Source organism: Antechinus flavipes, chromosome 2, assembly GCF_016432865.1.
Source record: "Antechinus flavipes isolate AdamAnt ecotype Samford, QLD, Australia chromosome 2, AdamAnt_v2, whole genome shotgun sequence".
NCBI lineage: Eukaryota > Metazoa > Chordata > Mammalia > Dasyuromorphia > Dasyuridae > Antechinus > Antechinus flavipes.
Genome location: NC_067399.1, coordinates 146,679,759 through 146,700,228, shown reverse-complemented (window position 1 = coordinate 146,700,228; position 20,470 = coordinate 146,679,759). Strand labels below are relative to the sequence as shown.

General features: G+C 32.2%; 1 protein-coding gene and 1 pseudogene across 1 annotated transcript in view; one reads left to right on the top strand and one right to left on the bottom strand.

Annotated features, from left to right (window-relative positions):
- The window catches only part of ELP3 (elongator acetyltransferase complex subunit 3), a 92,274-nt gene that overhangs the window by 13,822 nt on the left and 57,982 nt on the right, over positions 1 to 20,470 (top strand). Inside the window, exons 8-10 of the mRNA XM_051975750.1 lie at positions 382 to 536; positions 11,178 to 11,339; positions 16,934 to 17,060. Of these exons, the coding sequence (XP_051831710.1) occupies positions 382 to 536; positions 11,178 to 11,339; positions 16,934 to 17,060 (444 nt within the window). The remainder of the gene's footprint in view (positions 1 to 381; positions 537 to 11,177; positions 11,340 to 16,933; positions 17,061 to 20,470) is intronic.
- LOC127552271 (14-3-3 protein zeta/delta-like) lies at positions 11,418 to 15,950 on the bottom strand (annotated as a pseudogene).

The window sequence follows — 20,470 nt, the reverse complement described above, 5'->3', positions numbered from 1 at the left end:
TTTTAATTTTGTAATTCCTTTTTTTCCTATCTCTTCAGTTTTCCATTAGCATATATTCCTAATTTATGGCATACACAGTTATACTTCTCTTTTCTGCCCTCTTTTTTGACATTCTCTTGGTTTCGTCTTTATTATTTACATGATGTTGGCTGTTAATTTACTTAATAATTCTTTTTACCTCATCCTGGATTTTCAGTTGCTTTTTCTTTCAATATGTTTAGATTCCTTCTTATTTGAACCAACTCACAGGATTAAGTAAAATGTATATAGATAATTCCTAATTTTTCAATTTCCATATTGATGAAACATTTAATAATATAAAATCTTGGAATTTAAGGTAATTTGTCAGAGTCTTATACTAGTGAATTTTCTTTCTTTCAGTTGAAACAACTAGGTCACAGTGTGGATAAGGTAGAATTCATCGTGATGGGTGGAACATTTATGGCCCTCTCAGAAGAGTACAGAGATTATTTTATCCGAAATTTGCATGATGCCTTATCTGGACATACTTCAAATAGTGTATCTGAAGCAGTCAGGTGAGAATTCTTCATTTCACAATCAAAAATTTTTTTTCTAAGTGCAGACAATACTTTTAAATGTTTTCAACACTGGGTTTAAAGCTTTATAAGGAAACATGTTGTTGATATATCTATACCCTCTATAAAAAATTAATACTGTGTATTGATTAAGACTTTCATTAAAAAAATTTTTTTTGGTAGCCCGAGGGCATAGTATAGTGCCTGAGCTTATAATACATACTACTTGATTGTTGAATGACTGTTTGATCTTCTTGGTGGGGTAGGGAGAGAGAAGGGAGTTAGGATATTGTTCTCTGGTCACCTATTTCTTATTTCCTTTTCTCTTCTGAAAATATTTTTCATAAAACCTTCCATTTTCTCATAGTAGACAGTTTTCAGACAAATCAGAACTTTCTATGGCAATAAAAAAAATGCTATAAGTCACTATTTTGATTAAAGAAATGCAAATTAAAACAATTCTTGTACTATTTCAAACCCATCAGATTAGCTAATATGACAAAAAAGGAAGATGGTTTATGTTAGGGGAGGATGTGGGAAAAGTAAAACAATAATATTAGCACTCTTGGTGAAATTGTGAACTAATGCATCCATTCTGGAGAACAACTTAGAAATATGCCCAAAGGGCTATAAAACTGTGTATACTCTTTGATCCAACCATAAGTCTATATTCCAAAGAGATTTTTTTTAAAGGAACCAGAGGTACAGATTGGGGTGAAGAGCTTACCTGTACAAAAATATTTTTAGCAGCTCTTTAATATGGTGGCAAGAATCAGAAATTGAAATGATGCCCATCTATTGGAGAATAGCTGCATAAGTTGTGGTTAATGATTGTGATGAAATACTATTGTGCTATAAGAAATGACAGGCAAGATGAGTTCAGAAAAATCTGGAAAGACTTAGATGAACTGATGTTGAGCGAAGTAAGCAGAACCAGGAGAATATTATACATAGTAAGAACAATGTTGTATAATTAACAATTGTAAATGACTTAGCTTTTCAGCAGTACAATTATCGAAGGTCTCATGATGAAGCATGCTATCAACCTCCAGAGAAAGAATTGATGTCGTTTGAATACAGACTGAAACATTTTCTTTGTTCCTTTCTTTCTTGTTCTAATTTACTTTCACAAAATGACTAATATGGAAATGTTACACATGATTTTCCATTTATAACCTATAGCAAATTACTTACTGTCTCAGGAAAGGAAAAGGAATGGAGGAACTCAAAACTTAAAAACAATGTTAAAATTGTAATTAGGGAAAATAAAATATTTAAGATCATATGAAACCTTAAAAAATCTTTCCTTCATAACAAATAAATATAGTATTTTTTAAAAAAATTTAAATTTCCATTTTCTACAGGAATGACAAAAAACCATTATAACACCCTTGGCTTGCTAAAATTTCATTCCAAGCAGGCAGATAGTTGGCTATATAGTCTAAGACATTATCATTATGATATGTTAATCAACTGAAAAATTATTTTAAATGACTTCCTTTATCGCAGAAAGATTTGAGCTTTAGAAATGTTTTCAGAATTTTTTAAATGGGTGAATTTTACTTGTATTTAGTGAAATTAGAAAATAGAAAATTAGAAAATATTGTCTTTGTAGGGACATAAATTAAAAAAAAAACCAAACCACAAATAAATGAATAATTGAATGAATAAATAGGACCATATGTATTCCAGCTTTCCTGTTGGAATGAGCTTAGTTTTATATTAGCATTTTCTTGGTTAACTGTTAAGACAAATATTTCCTTTACTATAGTGCAAAGTCATTATCATTTTCTTTATTCCTTTTATTTATTTGTGAGGTACCCAGGTTATCAAATATTTGGATTCATTTACTTTAAAATAGCTATATGGGCTCTTTATCTTTGAAGAAAGAAGAAAAACAAAGCTATTCTAGATCCAAAGAAGTATAGATACTGCACTGAATACTGATGTCAACATGTTCCCTACTTATTGTTGTGTTTAAATGAATGAATTAGCATTTATTAAGTGCGTACTATGTGGAGATACAATTAGAAGATTTTAACTGGGGGAGATGATACATGAAAGAAAGTTCAGCTATAGGTCAGATGGTAAGACACAGTAGGTTATTAGGCCCTCTTGTACATAGCACTATTGTATTCTTTAATGTTAGAAAGATCTTGAATTAATTATTCAATTATAATTGATTAATATCTTATTTTCATAGGCAGCATATTTTCCCCACCAACTTTAATTGAAAATAAAGGTTGTAAGCCCTTGAAATGCTCTTTAGTAAATTTCTTTTGAATGGGATTTCTTATTTTACATTGCAGAACTGACAAAAAAATTTATCTTCAGGATTAATAACCTTCATGTATAAAATCTGATAGACCCAGTAAAGCTATGTTGGTATCCAAATGTCTACTAATATAATTGTTGCATTTTTAAAACAATTCAGATGTTTGCTTTCTTGTCTCTCCATTTTGTTTGTTAGTATGCACATCAGCTCTTTTGAAAGTAAAGACCTTTCTTGCCATGTGATAGTACATCTGTTACTTTAAAGTGTTACCTTTACAGAGTTTATGTCTTTTGGCTTTAAACTAAGAAATACTATGATGTGATATGTTTAACTTTATATTGGTCATAACTCATTTTACTCTTCTTGTTAGTTATTCATAAGCAACACTGGCTTTCAACAGCTTTATTTTTTGTTTTATATCAGTGACTTTTAATTTTGAATTATGTTCTCCTAAAAGCTACTCAAGTCAATAGTTTTCTGAAAAAGTTTTTGTCTAGCCACCTGGGAACTCTTCATTTACTCTGGCAGCACAAAACCCTCTGTCCAATTTTAAAAATACTTCAGTAGTCTTTGTTTCTTTTTCTTCTTATAGACAACCACCATATCACTGTGTTTTTCTTCCCTCCTATTTATCTTCCCTCAATCTTCCTGAAAAGAAAAAAAAAACAAACTTTTTTTTTTTTTTGAACAAAAATGCACAATCAAATTCCCATAGTAGCCATGTCTGAAAACCTGTACTCATTCTCTAGCCTACTACCTCTCTGTGAGGAATTGGGTAGGTAATAGCATGCTTTATCATCAGTTCTCTGAAACAGTGGTTAGTCATTGCATTGGATATAATTCTTAAATCTTTCAGAGTTACTTTTTTCTTACAATATTATCACCGTATAAATTGTTCTTCAGATTTTACTCACTTTGCATGGCATCATTTTCTACATGACTTTATAGGTTTCTCTGAAACCATCTCTATTGACATTTCTATATACTTGAATCTCTTTTCTCTCTGACATCCCTTTGAGGCTAGTAGTGACATCTGTATTGAAGGCTATGCCTAGTTTAATGACTTTGGGAACATAGTGCCATATTCCTTTCCATAATTGATGAATTAGTTCACACTTCCATTGATAGTACATTAGTATGCCTCTTTTCTTATACCCCCTCTAACAATTGTCATTTTCCATTTCTCTCATCTTTGTCAATATGATTAAATTTAATTTAATAACAGTTCTAATTATTAGGAAGATTTTAAAATATGGTTATTTTTCTTTTTTTAGTTTATTTATATATTTAATTATTTTGAGTTGCGCAGTTGGTGTTGTGACTTGCCTAGTGTTAAGTGTCTGAGATCATATTTAAACTTAGCTCCTCCTGAGTTTAGGGCTGGTGCTCTATCCACTGCGCCACCTAGCTGCCCCATTTATGGTTGTTTTGAATGCCTTGGATTTCTTCCTTTGAGATCTGTCTTTATATTCTTTGATCATTTTTCTATAATTCTTATTCATATGTATGTGTGTGTGTGTGTGTGTGTGAAACTTTTTATAAAGATTTCTCTCCTAATTGTGCAAAACCATTTTTAGTTTTATGTAATCAAAATTAATTCGTTTTATCTTCTGTTATTTTCTCACTCATTTGATAATGAAATCTTCCCCTGCCCATTACTGATAAGAGGAATCTTGATAAGAGCAATGTGGTATAGTAAAGATTTGGAAACATTAAAAGGGATATGGGAACTGAGTTCAAGAACAGAACAAGTATAATTTCCCAGAAGAGTTGATTAATATAAATGATACTATCATTGTGCATGCAGTGCACAAAGTAACAACTTTTGTTGATTACCAAAATTAGACATAAAAATCACAGATTAGGAGATGAAAAAGAATTGGCTAAGAGATGAGTCATCCAAATACCAAACTGTAAAAGAGCACAAAACAACGTGGTCATGCTTTTTAGATGATTTTATTCTTTATTAATCAGTGCTTCCCAAAAGCAATTTTATGCCCAATCTCTAATGCTTCCTAGCTATTCTGAATAGAAGCTATTTAAAATGAGTTACTCATCAAGGATTTTTCAAGAGTGGATGAATCAGTATTTCTCCCTATGGAATTGTAATTCATTACAATCTTTTTATTTCTCCTATAGTTTTTTTTTTTTTTTAACTTCAGTTTTTTGACTTAATTCAATTTATTGTTGCCTTTGATGTGCTGGAGAGAAAATGGTTTTGCTAGGCCTCAGCTGAGGTATTTGAGTGTCTTCTGTGGTTGTAGCCTTGGAGACTCCTGAATGGAATAGGAGAAAAACAGATCCTTGAAGAATGAATTTTGCTTCAGTTTTGTTCTGAATTTGACAAACTTCAAATTAGTTCTGGGTCTTAGCTATCTCCTAGACTTAAGGCTTCCTAAACTACTTTCTGATTCAACTTCGCTCTTTACCTACCAGTCTGTACTTAAGTTGAGATTAGCCACAAGTTATGTTGAAGGACAGTTTTTAATGACTAATTGAACGTTCACATATTAAATGCTAGAAAAGTTAATTCTACATAGCACATAGGAATTTGTTTTGTAATAAATTGCGGGGCTCACAATAAAAGATCAAAGGTAGATAGTACTACCAAGAGGGAATTATTTTCAAATCCTAGTTTCTTGTCCCTCTCATTAATTCCACTCACTTCACTGGACTAGTTTTCAGAACTATTCATTGACTAACATGAGTGACTTCTAATTATATTTTTAATAGATGATGCTATATTTTAGCTATGCTAGCTCAGCTTCTGCACGATACTGGAGAAATCCTGATTTGTAAAATGAAAATAGTTTTGTAGAAAATAATGAAAGTTTATTGTGTTTATAGAATATTAAATAACTTTTCAGTGTTTGTTTCTTCTGTATCCTTTCCTGCAAGTGAATTAACAAAAGTGCTGGTGGGTTGTTTTTTTTTTTTTTTTTTTTAATCCTTGAAGTAAAGCATTTTGAAATGAAGTTGAAAATGATTATGTGAGGGCTATTTTGTATTCTTGTCCCTTGTGCACTCTATAAACCTCCACTCATGAAGGGACCTTATCATGCCTGCAGCAGCTTCCTGTATCCTTGATTGGGTCTTTGATGCTCTCCCCTTCAGTAGAAAGATTAGTTTGTAAATTCCACTGGCTTCATCCTGTAATTGCTTTTCCCTTATACAAAATTCACATTTGTGCAGTTACTCTCCCAGTGGTATTTTCGGTGAGTCACTGATGTGTCATTTGCCAGTGAACTTGCTGACTTAATGGCATGAATTCTAAAAAGTAAAATTTTTTTTTAACATATCGGTTAAGAGAGGTTTTGTGTTAGTAACTATGCCTTCATCTAAGCTCAGAATTCTTTTTTTTTTTTTGCATAATTAAATGCTTTTTTAATGTATGTATTAATACTATTAACTGTTGAACGGTAAAAAAAATATCAGTAGGTTGAGACTTTTGCCTTCTGATGGAATTTGTTTTGTAACCAGAGAAGCAATAAAATTTGGTTACATTTTGGGCTGGTCCTTTTTTCTTTCTTATATTGCTTTCCTTTAATGAATGCATACATTGATCACTGTTGCTTCCTGTTATCTTCATACTGAAATACTGCAGCTTACTACTGTTGATACAATAAGGTTTATACTGTTAGAATGAAGTTTCCACAGAATCTTGAGCTTTATCCAATTTAAAAAAAAGTACTCTCTTTGCAGGTTCCTAGGTAAAATTTTGAGATTACTTACTTAACTGTATTGATTGCCTGGGGAAAGCAGATCCACTTTTAAATAATAATAAAATCATTTAATTTTAAAACTAAAGGAGATCTTACACATCTTATAATTGAATTCTCATTCTTTAATGGTTGAAAAAACTGAAACCGAGACTGATAAAGAAAATAAAAGCAAATAAAACCTGAATTGTTCTGATTCTAGTCCTATTTGGTAATCTTTGGCCTGATGTGGGGTGTTTTTGGGTAGAGGACGTAGTTGTGTACTTCACAGTCCTTATCAATATCAGCTCATTCTGAATATTTTTCATTCTTTATGTTTCCTGACACTTTCTTAAAAGATTGTTTCATGCCTTTTTCATTATTCTTGTTACTTGCCCTTGCTTCCTTTTTCTGTATAACTCTTTCCTGCCTTCCCCCCCCCCAATCTAAATTAATCAGTGAACTCTGTTATGTTTCACTTGCTAAACCCTGTAACTTTTTCTCTCTCATACACAAATACACACCTTTCTACTTCCCATTATTCCCACAGTATTACAGGACCTCATTGCCACCATTATACTCTTTTACATACCATTTTTTCTCCCTTCCAATCCATCCTTCATGCTTCTGATATCCTCTTCTTTTTCAGTAGATCTGATGGCAATCACTTAATAAGAACTCTGAAATTATTATTCTTTGTCAAAATTCATGTTCATTAACCTAACAATCAAGGCCTTCTACAGTGTGATATTAACTTCTCTCCAGCTTTCTCATGGTAATCTCTACCTATCTAATAATGATGATGATAGTAATAACTAACATTTATATAACACTTAAAAGTTTTCCAAATCCTTTGTATACATGATCTCATTTGATTCTCATAACAGTCTTGTAAGGTAAGTATTAAAAATGAATGTTAGCCTATGAAATGTATTCTACTAGTGCAATTCACCTAAGGCTTATAGAAGTTAAGTGCTTGAATAAAAGAAATGGAAGGGAACTCAGCAGCCTTAGTCTAATCCCTACTTTTTTAACATACCCAATGAATGGTTTATCTGTCCTCTTCTTAAAGACTTCTCATAAAGAAGGACTGATTACATCTAAAAGGAACTGACTTCAAGATAGCAGTAATTGTAAGGAATGTTTATTTTTAGCACAAATTTGCCTCTCTATGGCTTCTACCACTTTCTTCTAGTTCTGCTTTCTAATCTTTTTTTCCTTGTGATAGGCCTACAAATTTTGAGGCAACTATATCATTCTCCCTATTTACAACACTTCACCCTCAAGTCCTTCTTAAGGTTTTGCATCTCCAGTTCTCAAATTTTCACATGGCATGGACTCAAGGTCCTTTACCATTATTTTTTTCTTTCTCTGGGTTGTTACTACTATTCCTATTTATAAGTATTATAACCTTTAGAAATTCTTTTTTTTTTTTTTTAAAGGCAAGAATTTCTCTTGATTATAACTCAAATTCTTCTTTGATAAGGGTGGGACTAAGTTTTTTTTTAGCTGATATTAATGTGTTTTAAAGTTTACAAAGTACTTTATATACTTTTCCTCATTTGAGTCTTTCAGCTGCTACAGATCTTACTCCTTTTTTACAAGTAGGGAAATGACCTCTCAGATTTGCTTAGGGTTATTCACTAAGTAGATATCCATCTTATCAGTAAATTTACTAATCTTACTGATGATGCTTTAAGTCCATTGCTCAGTCCCGTACATCCGTTTGTCTTACTCCATCCAGGAAGAAGACTGAGATTGGTTTGCAGTCTGTAACTACTGCATAACTAGATTTAAGAACCAAAACCAGAATCATCAAGTTAGCCATATTTTAATCAACAGAACAAGGCTAGGAAACAAAAAAACAGGTATGATAACGGAAGACTGAAAAGCAAATAATAACAGAAAAGAAAGTTGATGTAGGTGGCAGTATAATACCTTGAAGAAAAAAAGCTAAATTTGGAATCAGAAGATCTAAGTAGGAATCCCAGCCCTGCTATTTTTTGTCTTGAGACTTTGAGTAATTTCTTTAATCTGTTTGGGCTCCAGTTTTCTTATCTGTAAAATGGCTTGAAGTCCATTCTGTTTCTAAATCTATGAAGCATCTTAACTGTAGGTCTTCATGTTCTCTATCTTTTCATCAAGTAAACAGTGACCAATTTCATGAATTGTGGAGGGGGCTGTGTAGGATGAATGCTCAGTTAATCATACTTGGTTTAGAAAGCAAATTCTGAAGGCTGATGTAGGCAAACCCTACCTGATTAGAGATTTTCATGAAGCAAGAACAAAAAAAATGCCAACGAATTCAAATCTTAATATATAATTGAATCAATTCCCTGATATAAAACTTTTATGTAAGGGAAATACTACTTTGTTATATATAAAGCTACAGTTAACTATTTTGATATAGGATTTTAAGCTTTGCAAAATGCTTTAAATGTATTACTTTATTTGATTTGGCATTGTTTTAAAAAATATTTACTGGCAAATCTGTTATTCTTATTTCTCAGAATAAAAACAGAGCTTCTTCACTCAAACTACATATCTAAGGAAATATTACTTACCTAAGAACAGATCTTGCTAATTGTGTACAAATGACAAAATAACAAAAAGATAATAACCTGGAGTGTTGTGTGTAAATTTAGGTCACAGAAACAACTATCAGTACTAAAAGTAACGGGATGAAATTGTTTCAACATATTGTTTTGTCCCTATTGTATGTGTGTTTTTGTGTATAAAATTTGTTAAAAACAGCATAATTTGGGAATACGCTCAATTTGCTTGTGTTAAAATGTAATGAATATAACTTTATTGCTTGGAAAAGATTTCAGTGGCATATTGGGGATGGAAAAATCAAACTTTTTCAGTTTTATTTTATTTCATTATTGGATGTTAGAATCTGAAAGAAAGGGTCTCTGATTAGTGGAAGCTAGATGTCAATGAGAATGATCATCTAGTCATGGTTTTTACTGGTATTGTACACATTTTCATGTCCATGTACAACTTAATAGTGGGTAATGTCAGCAACAAGCATAATAATAATAATAAACCTGTGATTATAATTCAGATAAGCCAACTAGCCTTGATTTGGGTTTGATTATACATAATTTTGATGACCATTAAAAAAATGAAATGCGTATTTGTATTTCCCAAATATATTTCATTTTTAAGTCTTGAATTTATAACTAATAAAACTAATTTAGAACTAAGCTCGGTTATTATTTTTTATAAAGATAATAATGATTAGAGCCCAATATTAGGGCTTCCATTTAAGACATGTAATAGGATAAAATAGACATACTTTTTGGCATTTTTAATCCATGTTTTAATGTCAAAAAAATTCAATTTTGTACTGCGATATGTTCATGGTAAATTAATTATATTACACAATATATTCCCAGAATATAGTATAGTTTTCAAATCTTTACTATATCCTACAGATACTTGATTATAGCTCTGCCTAAATCAGTATACAAAGCATTATTCAAATTGACATTTAATTTTTGGAATTTAAGTAAAAACGGGAGAACAATTCATTTATTTCCTAATTATTCTCCAAAGTAGATAAATGCTAATATTGATACTAGGGAGTTCAGTTTCTGTTAGCAACTAAGGAATGAACAAGTAAACAATGAACTAATTGCATAGCTTGTTAGGGGAGTCATTATTTTAAGGAAAAATAGAGTAGAAAACATGGCTATATTTGGAGTAAGAGAATTGAATCCTGAAACTTTTTCATTTAACTATTGGTATGGATTAAGACAAATGAAACAGAGATTTAAAAGAGGCACTTAGCAGTAAGATAACTTTATAAATATGTATACATATATTGTATTTAACATATACTTTTAACATATATTGGATTACCTGCCATCGAGGGGAGGGGAAGAAGGGAAGGAGGGGAAAAGTTGGAATAGAAGGTTTTGCAAGGGTCAGTGTTGAAAAATTACCCATGCATATGTTTTGTAAATAAAAAGCTATAATAATAATAATTTTTAAAAAAAGAAAGAAAGAAAGAAGTTCAGTTAACGTGGCGGAAAAAAGAGGCACTTAAAATATATTTGATTCTATTCTCTTTGGCTTATATCTTTTTTAGTTTGATGGGCATAATTTTTTTTTTTTTTAAAGAGAGGAAGCAGACTATCATACAAAATAGGTTTTTTTCATAATAGAGTGTTAGGAATGTTCTGGCTGGAAGCATTGAGAAGAATGACTGGTGAGAAGAGATACAATTAGAATGTTCTATTCTAGGCTCTTTTCCCAACAATCTTTACTTACTCCTTGCAGGTGATTTTCTTTTCTCTATCCCAGCAGTGATCAGCACATAGAATATTGATTTAGCAGTCTGTTATCTTGACATTAAAAGTATAAAACAGAAAAATTGATCATTATTATGTGCTATTTCTGAGATTAGTAGCATCTAGGAGAAAGTACACATTGTAAAATACTTGCATAGAATAATACAGAGAGAAAGAGATAAAATTCTTGTAGATCCTCTTTGGTAGAAACAGGAAGATGCTTTTATATCAGAAATCATTGCTTCTAAGAGAAAGATGCTTGCAAAAAATACTGGATTCTCAGTTATGGAGGAGAAATCTTTGCTTTAGGGAATAAGCAAGAATTTTCTATAATTAGAAAATATGGTTTATTTTTAGTTTTGTTTTATAGGTACTCTGAAAGAAGCCTCACAAAATGCATTGGTATCACCATTGAGACACGACCAGATTATTGCTTGAAGAAGCATTTGAGTGATATGTTATCCTATGGCTGTACAAGATTGGAGATTGGAGTGCAAAGTGTTTATGAAGATGTAGCCAGAGATACCAACAGGTAAGATAGTAGTGACCTCTGAAAGCTGGCAGTGACATTTATGCCAACCCCATCCAAAGGTCCTTGTGAAATAATGTATTACTCAGTGCCTACCAACAGAATATGAAAAACAAATGGAGTAATTTTAAGTCAATTAAATGAAAGATTGTCTTGAACACAACAGACAGCTAGGTATATAGTGAATACAGTCTTAGACCTCAAGTCAATGAAGAACTGAGTTCCCCTACAGTGTCAGACACTAAATATGTGAGCCTGGGCAAGTTGTGTGTTTCCATTTTCTTCTCTGTAAAATGGGGATGATAGCACCTGTCTCCCAGGGTTATTTTGAAGAAAAAATGAGATAATATGGGTAAAACATTTTTTAAACTTTCAGCACTATAGGAATACTTTTTATTAACGTATATTGTGCTCACCTTCTTTCAAGACTCAGCTTAAGTCTAGTCAAGTCAACAAGTGTTTATTAAATGTCTAATGTGTGCCAGAAACTGCTAAGCCTCTTTAAGAGTCTTTTCTGGTCCCTGACTAACAGTGCCTTTTTTTAAATCTAAGATTACCTTGTATCTGCTATGTTTGTGTTTTATATATAACTATAAATGTGCGTTTTGTCATACTTGAGATCAGGTACTGTTTCACTTCTGTCTTTGTGTTTTTTTGGTATCTGGCACATGGTAGGTGCTTAGCAAATACCAGTTAATTGATAGATTTTCCTGTGGGAAATATGAAGCAGCTAGAGAATAGTGTGGTACAAAAAGTATACAAAGCAAAGTACTACTCTAAGAATTCTCAGCATACTTAGAATCAGAAAAACTAACCTCAGATTCTTAGTTTTCAACCTAATGACATTTTTTCCTACTAAATTTATTTATTTTTTTAATATACATTGCTTTATGATTCATATTAGGAGAGAAAAAATCAGAGCAATAGGAAAACCATGGGAGAGATTTAAAAAAAAAAAAAAAAACAGAAAAAAGTGAATAGCAGGTATTGATTTACACTCGTTCTCCTTGGTTCTTTTTCTGGTTGCAGATGGCATTTTCTGTCCAAAGTCTATTGAGATTGCTTTGAATCACTGAACCACTGAGAAGAACCAAGTCTTTCATAGTTGATCATTGCTCATTCTTGCTGTTACTGCTCTACTTAATAACTTTGTAAATTACTTAGCCCCACTGATCCTAAATTTCCTCATCTGTCAAATAGGAATAAAAACAGTTAGTAGGTAGAATTCTTGTAAAATGAATGTGCATGCCAGACAGGGAAAATGTTTATTCTTCATTCCCTCCATTTCCTATAAATACAATACTAATATCCCTTTGACTTATACCCCTGGCTCGAAGCTTAGTTTTTAAAACCCATCGCCTAAAGTGTTTTAAAAGGGGGAAAAAATCATTTACCAGTGGGTACTCTTTTAGTCACTTTTTATTGACATAAGTATTTTTTGTAGTATGCATTTTAGAGAAATACAAAAGGAAAAGGCCTGAGATCCTTTCAGCTCAGAATGTCTTCATGATACTCAGAGCCCCTACATAGATGAATGAATATACACACAAAACTCCACACAGTTTGAACTCATACATAGCCAGGCCAAACTCCCATGGACCTCATTAAAATCTATTGTATTTTCCCATGGGAACAATATTCATATTTTAGGAGTTTCATTCTTGACCAAGAATTTGAAATAAAATCATTCATAGATATAAGCAATATGACTATGTAACAGTAAAAGAATTGTAAAATTCTGTTATAGTTGTAAGTATTTTAAAATGGTCCCATTAAAGCACATAATATATTCAGGGATAACTACACTACAATAGAATTAAGGGGTATGGATATAAAGACAGTACTAAAAATGACTTTGAGTTGGTAAATTGAGAGAATTGTTGCAGGTTTTTAGAAGAAAATGATGATTTCTACATGTTAGTATCAAAGACCTGACATCCAAATGGAAATTTCTAGTAATTAGACTTACATGAGCTAGGTCAAGACTGGAGATAAAGTTTTGGGAGCCTCTACATAAAATTAATAGTTGAAGCAGTGAGAATAGTTGTTTCCCAAGAGAAAAAATATGAAGAGGCAGATAGAGGGATAAAAACTTTGAAAGTACTCAAAGTTTGAGATATTACTTTATTGATAATAATAGTATATTAATACCTATCATTTTGGTAGGCATTGAAATTTTGTTAAGAAAATTACTAAAATAAAAGATCCTATTGCTAGCATATATCTTAAGGAGGTCAAAAAAGATTCCATAGGCACCAAAATGTTTACAGTAGCACTTTTTGTAATGGTAAAGAACTGAAAATAAATTGTGATGTATAAATAATATTGTGATATAAAAAGCAATGAATATCATGAACATAGAGAAGTCTTGGCAAGACCTTTATGAACCAATGCAAAGTGAAATAATCAGAACCAAAAAAACCATACACGAAGTTACAAAAATAGTATAAATGGAAAAAACAATAAGGTAGTTGAAATTGAATTCTATTAAATTATGATGACAGTGTTTGGATCCAAAGCAGAAATAATGGCAATGCACTTTATTTCCCTCTAAAGGCAAGAGATATAGAACACTAGCATATGATGTCAGACTTGTTTAATGCTGTTTAAATTGTTTTTGCTCAACTGTTATTTTTTTTCTCCAACCTCAAACTCTTATTCCACTTCCATGTTCTTAAAATTTATGCTTACGTTGTCAGTGAAAATTTCATTAGACCTTAAACAAAGTTAGCCATCATCACAAGTTACTTCCTTGTTAACTATTTTTACAGCATATACCTCTTAGTAGTATCAAAAATAATCACAAAAGCAAAAAACCTAAAGTTAAATTTACATGAATTTTTGGTTATATTACTATATTTGCTATACATTAGCTTTATGAATATCAAGTAATTAATTTTTATTGAATTTTATACATGTATTCTTAGATTGCTTAATCCATTTAAATACAAATAAAACAAGTATAACAAAAATAATGAAAGCAAATAGCAGGCAACTTCACAAATAATGGAGTGTGTAACATTTCTTCCCTTCTCTAGGAAATTGGATTAAACTTTATCTTAAGGAATACTTTTTGTAACTAATTTATAAAGGTGTATATGTTGAGATTGTGTATTCCACAGATTCACATGGCATAACATATAATATCTATAGGACATCAGTTTCTATCACAGCTAAGAATGTTCCAATCCTAAAGTGCCCACAACAATACCTATGACTAGGAACAAATGATCTTTTTTTCCATTCCCTATGACAAGCCAATAAATAGGCAGTTTTCTTTGCTTAGACATAGAGCTGTTTATGAAATCACATAAGACATATATAAAAATTCCACATCCCCACGTTGGCCACCTCAGATGAAAACAGATAATTCCCCAGATGTTAACTGACTCTACTAATATTAAACGTAAAAATCACATAGGAAATAAATCCAAATAGAAGTAACATGCACCTATCATAAATTTTAAAGAAAAACTAGTTGTGGGACAGCATAAATGACAAATGATCAATTGTAAATTTTAGAATGAGGCAGACAAAAAAATTGAAAGACTGGTTAATTCACTTCTCCTGCTGCTTCATTTTCATCTCTTTAGGTATCCAGTATCTACAATATCAAATTTTCTCATTATTATGAGTACCTAGATGGCACAGCAGATACAGCACTGGGCCTAGAGTTAGATCTGAGTTCAAATCCAGCCTCAGTTTACTGTGTGATACTGCTTGCCTCAGTCTCCTTGTCTATAAAATGAGGTGAAGAAGGAAATGGCAAACCACTCCAGTATCTTTGACAAGGAAACCCCATATGGGGTCATGAATGAAACAAGTGAACAACTTATTAGTGTATTGTCTTTGTATCATTCGTTTTTAAGTGTATCAAGTTCAACAATGGCTTCATTAGAAGCTATCTTTGCAAGGGAGAGTTCAGAATGTCATAATAGGACACAAAGAAGCTCAAGGCCAGATTTTTATAGGATGCATTGGTTGTATCTTCCTTTTGCTGATTTCAGCTGCTTCTTGATATGCTTATTGTGATTATCCCACTATTCCTTTCTTGTCATCACCAGCAGTAATCTCAACCAAATAACAGTGTAGTCTCCTTTCATTTTAAAACAGAATACTTTCTGCTTGTGAAGCATTAGGAATCAAGAACTTTTCCAAAAGAGATTATATTTCATTATGGGTAACTTCTCTCTCTCTATTCTCGAGATGTCTGCTGTTTTTTCTCATCACCTTCCATCTTTTACTTAGTACTTGAAATGACCTTCCAAAATGACTAGATCTCATAATATTTTTGTAAGCAACAGAGAAGTGATTTCTTTCCTCATTGATTAATTCAACTCCTTGCTTTCTCTTTTTTTTTTTTTTTTTTTTTTTTGCTGCGGCAATTGGGGTTAAGTGTTGCCCAGGATCACACAGTCAGGAAGTGTTAAGTGTCTGAGGTCTTTTTTGAACTCAGGTCCTCCTGACTTCAGGGCTGGTGCTCTATCCACTATGCCACCTAGCTGCCCTTGAGCTCCTTCCTCTCTTACAGCCTTTGTACAGGCTGCCATGTCACTGTACTTCTCAGCCCGTTCAGCCAATTTGGCCTTCTGTTACCAACTCATTTTAATCCATGACTAAATATCATTCCTGGAGTGACTAGTGGTGGCAGATAGCCAGGCAGGGGAAGGTAGGGAGCAAGACCTCAGTGGCTTTTGGGTGGTAGCAATTGGTCACCAAACTATTTTTTTCTGTTTATGTTTTGCTGTAAGTGATAGTTCTTTCTAGTAGGAAATGGTGGGGGAGGGAATATAACAGGACATTTCGGTTAAAAAACTCAATTTAAAAAAAAAATAAGACAATGTTTATGTTAAGGGTCAATATTTAATAATACTTTATAATTTGCAATTTACAAGATGTTTGCTTCCTGTAATTCTCAGAGATAATTAGAGTGTTATTAGCTACATTTTACAGAAAAGTAATCTGAGACAGAGAGCTTATGCTTCCAAAGCATTATAGTTATCTTGGAACCACAGTTCCAAAGTTCCAGTGTCTTGACTTCAAGTTTTAGTGGTATTTCTGCTATTCCATAAGAATAATGATAACTTGTGTCTATATAGTGCTTTAAAGTTTGCCACTCTCTTTACATAACACTTTTTCATTTGAACCTTAGAGCAGTCTTCTGAGGTAAGTACTATAGATATTGTTATCCCATTTTATAGAGGAGTAAATTATGGCTCTAAGATGTCAGATCATCAATGGCACAGACAGTGCCATTGGGAGATTTGAACTTAGATCTTCCTGACTCAAGTCTAGTCTCTACCATGCCATGTATCTAAAGTATTCCATGAGAGCTGTAAGGAGAGAAAAATAACCTCTAGTTGAGAAGAACAGGAGGGACTTTGGAAGGAAGGTTGCCTTTAAGCCAGGTTTTGAAAGATGGATAAGATTTCAAGAGATAGAAATTGTGGCATGAGGAATGTTCATTAAACAATGTCTTATCCAGAGTGGTTTGACTACAGTTCTTTTTGAAAGCAAAAAGGTACAGCAAGTAATTGTTAATACTGTCACTCACTTGTTTGTATAATCAGTATATATTGTGCCTTTTGTTTCTTTAGGGGGCACACAGTAAAGGCAGTGTGTGAATCGTTTCATCTGGCTAAGGATGCAGGTTTCAAAGTTGTGGCACATATGATGCCAGATTTGCCAAATGTGGGATTAGAAAGAGACATTGAACAGTTTATAGTGAGTATTCATTTAAATAATTTTATACTTGTTTCATATCTTATCTTTCCTCTTGTTATGCTTTTGGAAGTGTGATTGAAAATTTCATCCCCGAAAAGAAAACTTACAAGTGTTAGTGGATCTTTGGAATAAATATACTAATGAATTCTGACTTGTTCCAGATGATCTGAATTACAGTTTTTAATTATTCTAGAAAAGGCACTAGCCCAAACTTAAGTTTAGTTTCCTTTGAACGTATCTGTCAGTCAACAGGCATTTTTAAGCATTTACTATGTTCCAGGCATTTGGTAAATGCTAGGTGTTTTTTTTTTGTTGTTGTTCTTTTTTTTTTAAGGAAAAGATAGTCCCTGCCTTAAAGGAGCTTACATTCTTTTTTTTTGTTTGTTTTTTGCTGGTACTTTTGGGATTAAGTGACTTGCCCAGAATCACACAGCTAGGAAGTGTTACGTATCTGAGGTCAGATTTTAACTCAGGTCCTTCTGACTTCAGGGCTGGTGTACTGCACCATTTATCTGCCTCAGGAGTTTACATTCTAATGGAAAACACAACATACATACATACATACATACATACATACATACATACACACACACACGTGTGTGTGTGTGTGTGTGTGTATGTGTGTGTGTTATATATATATATCAGTACATTTTATAAAACATAGAGGTCAAAGACATGAAAAGAATTCCACATATAGAAAAAGGTTTTTTTCCTGTTCTATCAAAGAATTAGAAACAAAGTTGGGGAATGGTTGAATAAATTGTTCTATATGGATGTAATATTATACCATTACAAAATAATGAATATGTAAAATTCAGAAATACCTGAATGAACCAATATAGAGCAAAGGAAGCAGAACCCAAAAAATGATTTATACAATAACCAGTATAAAGTGATCATTGAAATACATCAGAACTCTAATTTGTTCAATAACTAATCCTGACTTTGACTTACAAATTTAGTTCTAACACATGTCTCAGAGATTATATGGCACATTTTTGCTTATTGACAACTGAGATCCAGAGGGATTGAGTGACGTATTTAAGGTCAGAGAACAAACATGTTATGGGATTTTCGTATTCAAAATGCTTTCTAGTGTACCAGAGGTGGTACATCTTCCATCAGAGGATATACTGCTTCCATCAGTCTTCCATCAGAGAACTAATGGTTGGCTATGTCTCCCTTCTCTTAACATAAAAATGGTGAACTAAAGATACAGAATGAAATATATATCAACAAATATTACTAATGTGTTTATTTGTTTTTGCTGCAGTGTAAAGGAGAGTTTTACTTGTGAGAAGCATAATCATTGATAAGTAACAATTATATGTTTACAGCATCAATATAACTTTTTTTTTTTAAGAAATGAGATTGCTTATGTTGTTTCTTCCCATTAACAAGTGAAGAAAATGTTATTTACAAATATATTTTTGGGAGGAAGGCTAAATAACAATTCATTTGTTAAGCTACATAGGAAATTTTCTTTTACTATCTCCTTCATGGGAAAAATTAGAATTGTATTTCTTTATAAAAGAAACCTTCAGTTCTGGTAGTACACCTTTATTTATTAAATGGAAATAATCTCTTTTCTTAGCTTGCAAAAGCTGTCTTTATTTAAAGCCAATGTACCCCCCCCAAAAAAAAAAAAAAAAAAAGAACCATATGTACAATGAAAATAAGTCTCAGACATTATTATTAGTAATTCCTCAAATAATGGCTCCATAATAATTTGTGGTTTTGAGTAAAGTCTATGGTTTTTAGTAGTAGCCCCAGGTATTTGAACAATAGGATTATTAACACGTAAAGCAGTTTTCATTAGCAGAACTCCTGGGAAGATCAATTATAGTACACTAAAAGCCCTATTAAAAGAATATAGTATGTTCCAAATAATAGCAAATACCCTAATCTCAATTAATTATTCTTAGTGTCCAAGGAGAAAGGTTATTTCACCAGTATATCTTGCAGATAGTCTTTTTACATAAGCAGATTTATTTATCTGCTTGTTTGTGATCTTTTCAGTCCATGGGGGATATTGGCAGACTTATCTCATTTCTAACTACATCTCAGCAATTGAATGGTAAAGAGCTAAAATGGAAACTCTGATATATCCCTAGAGAATAATATTCTCCAAGTTAATGGTTTCATTTCCTCTATAAAATTTTTGGTTAGATAATAACATTATTCAGGCCCAATAGAATTCAGAACCTCTTTTTTTAACTTCTAAGTAATTTCAGTTTGTACTCTAAATCCTGCTTACTACTTTTTTCTGTTTCTTTCATATAACACCTGGTTCCTAATTAGCAGCACCCAAGCATTTCTAGATTTAACTTTATTCCATAAATAAAGTTGCTGTTAGAAGTCTTATATGTTTAAGGCTCTTATTGTAGTTATATTTTGCCTTGTACAACTTTGGAATGAATCTAACAGGCTGTCATCTTCCTTTACTGAAAACAGGCTCATTTTAGAGCTCCTTCACCTCAGTCCTCTGTGGGGAGACTGGCAAAGGGCAAGAACTTCTAGTATCTATCTTGTATGGTCTTATTTATATTTCCATAAGTTGCTTAATCATTGTGGAGAAAATGAAAACTTAACATGGATTTATTAAGTAGAATAGGAAAAAGATAGTTCTCTGGTTAGTTCCCTGTATCATTCTCAAGGTCTCTCATAATATATAGTTTGGGTCAGAACAATGCATAAGGAGGAGAGTTATTTAGTAACCTTACATGTGTGAAATTCTCTATTTTGGGCACTTTACCTCAGATTCTTCTGGTTTAGTAGAAGAAAATACTGAACTGGAAGTCAAGAGATCTGAATTATAGTTCTGCCACATTAGGATTTAAGATGTAGAACTACAAGGGACAAATGGGAAAACTGAGGCATGGTGTGGAGCCATTCCTCAATCTCCTTTGTTGCATCAATATCCATTTCATATTCGCTAATTCTGGATCTATAACAAGGTTTTCTTTTTGGTTCTTGTCTCTCAGTGACATTGCTTCTGTGAGTTTAACTATCATTGTTATGTAGATGACTTCCAGATTGATGTTTTCAGTTCTAATCTTTCTCTTGAAAGATTGGCTTGAACAGTTAAAAGATAATGGATAGCCATGGAAAAGAATTATACAAGATACAGTACTCAAAGGATAGTAGAATCAAGTGAAGTTTTTAAGGATAAGTAGATCTAGATATGTTTTAAGGTGGGAGGTTGGGAACCCAAAGATTGAAAAAAAAATTGACATGAAAGTGATTGATCAAAGGGGCAAGCTTTTAAAGAAGACAGAAGAGAATAGGATCAACCACATAATAACTTACATGTGTGAACAAGTAAAAAGTAAAATAAATCTTTTAATCTAGATTCTTGTCTATGAGTCTGCTCTATGCAATTTGGCAGCTAATTGTGAAGTCTTCAAGGA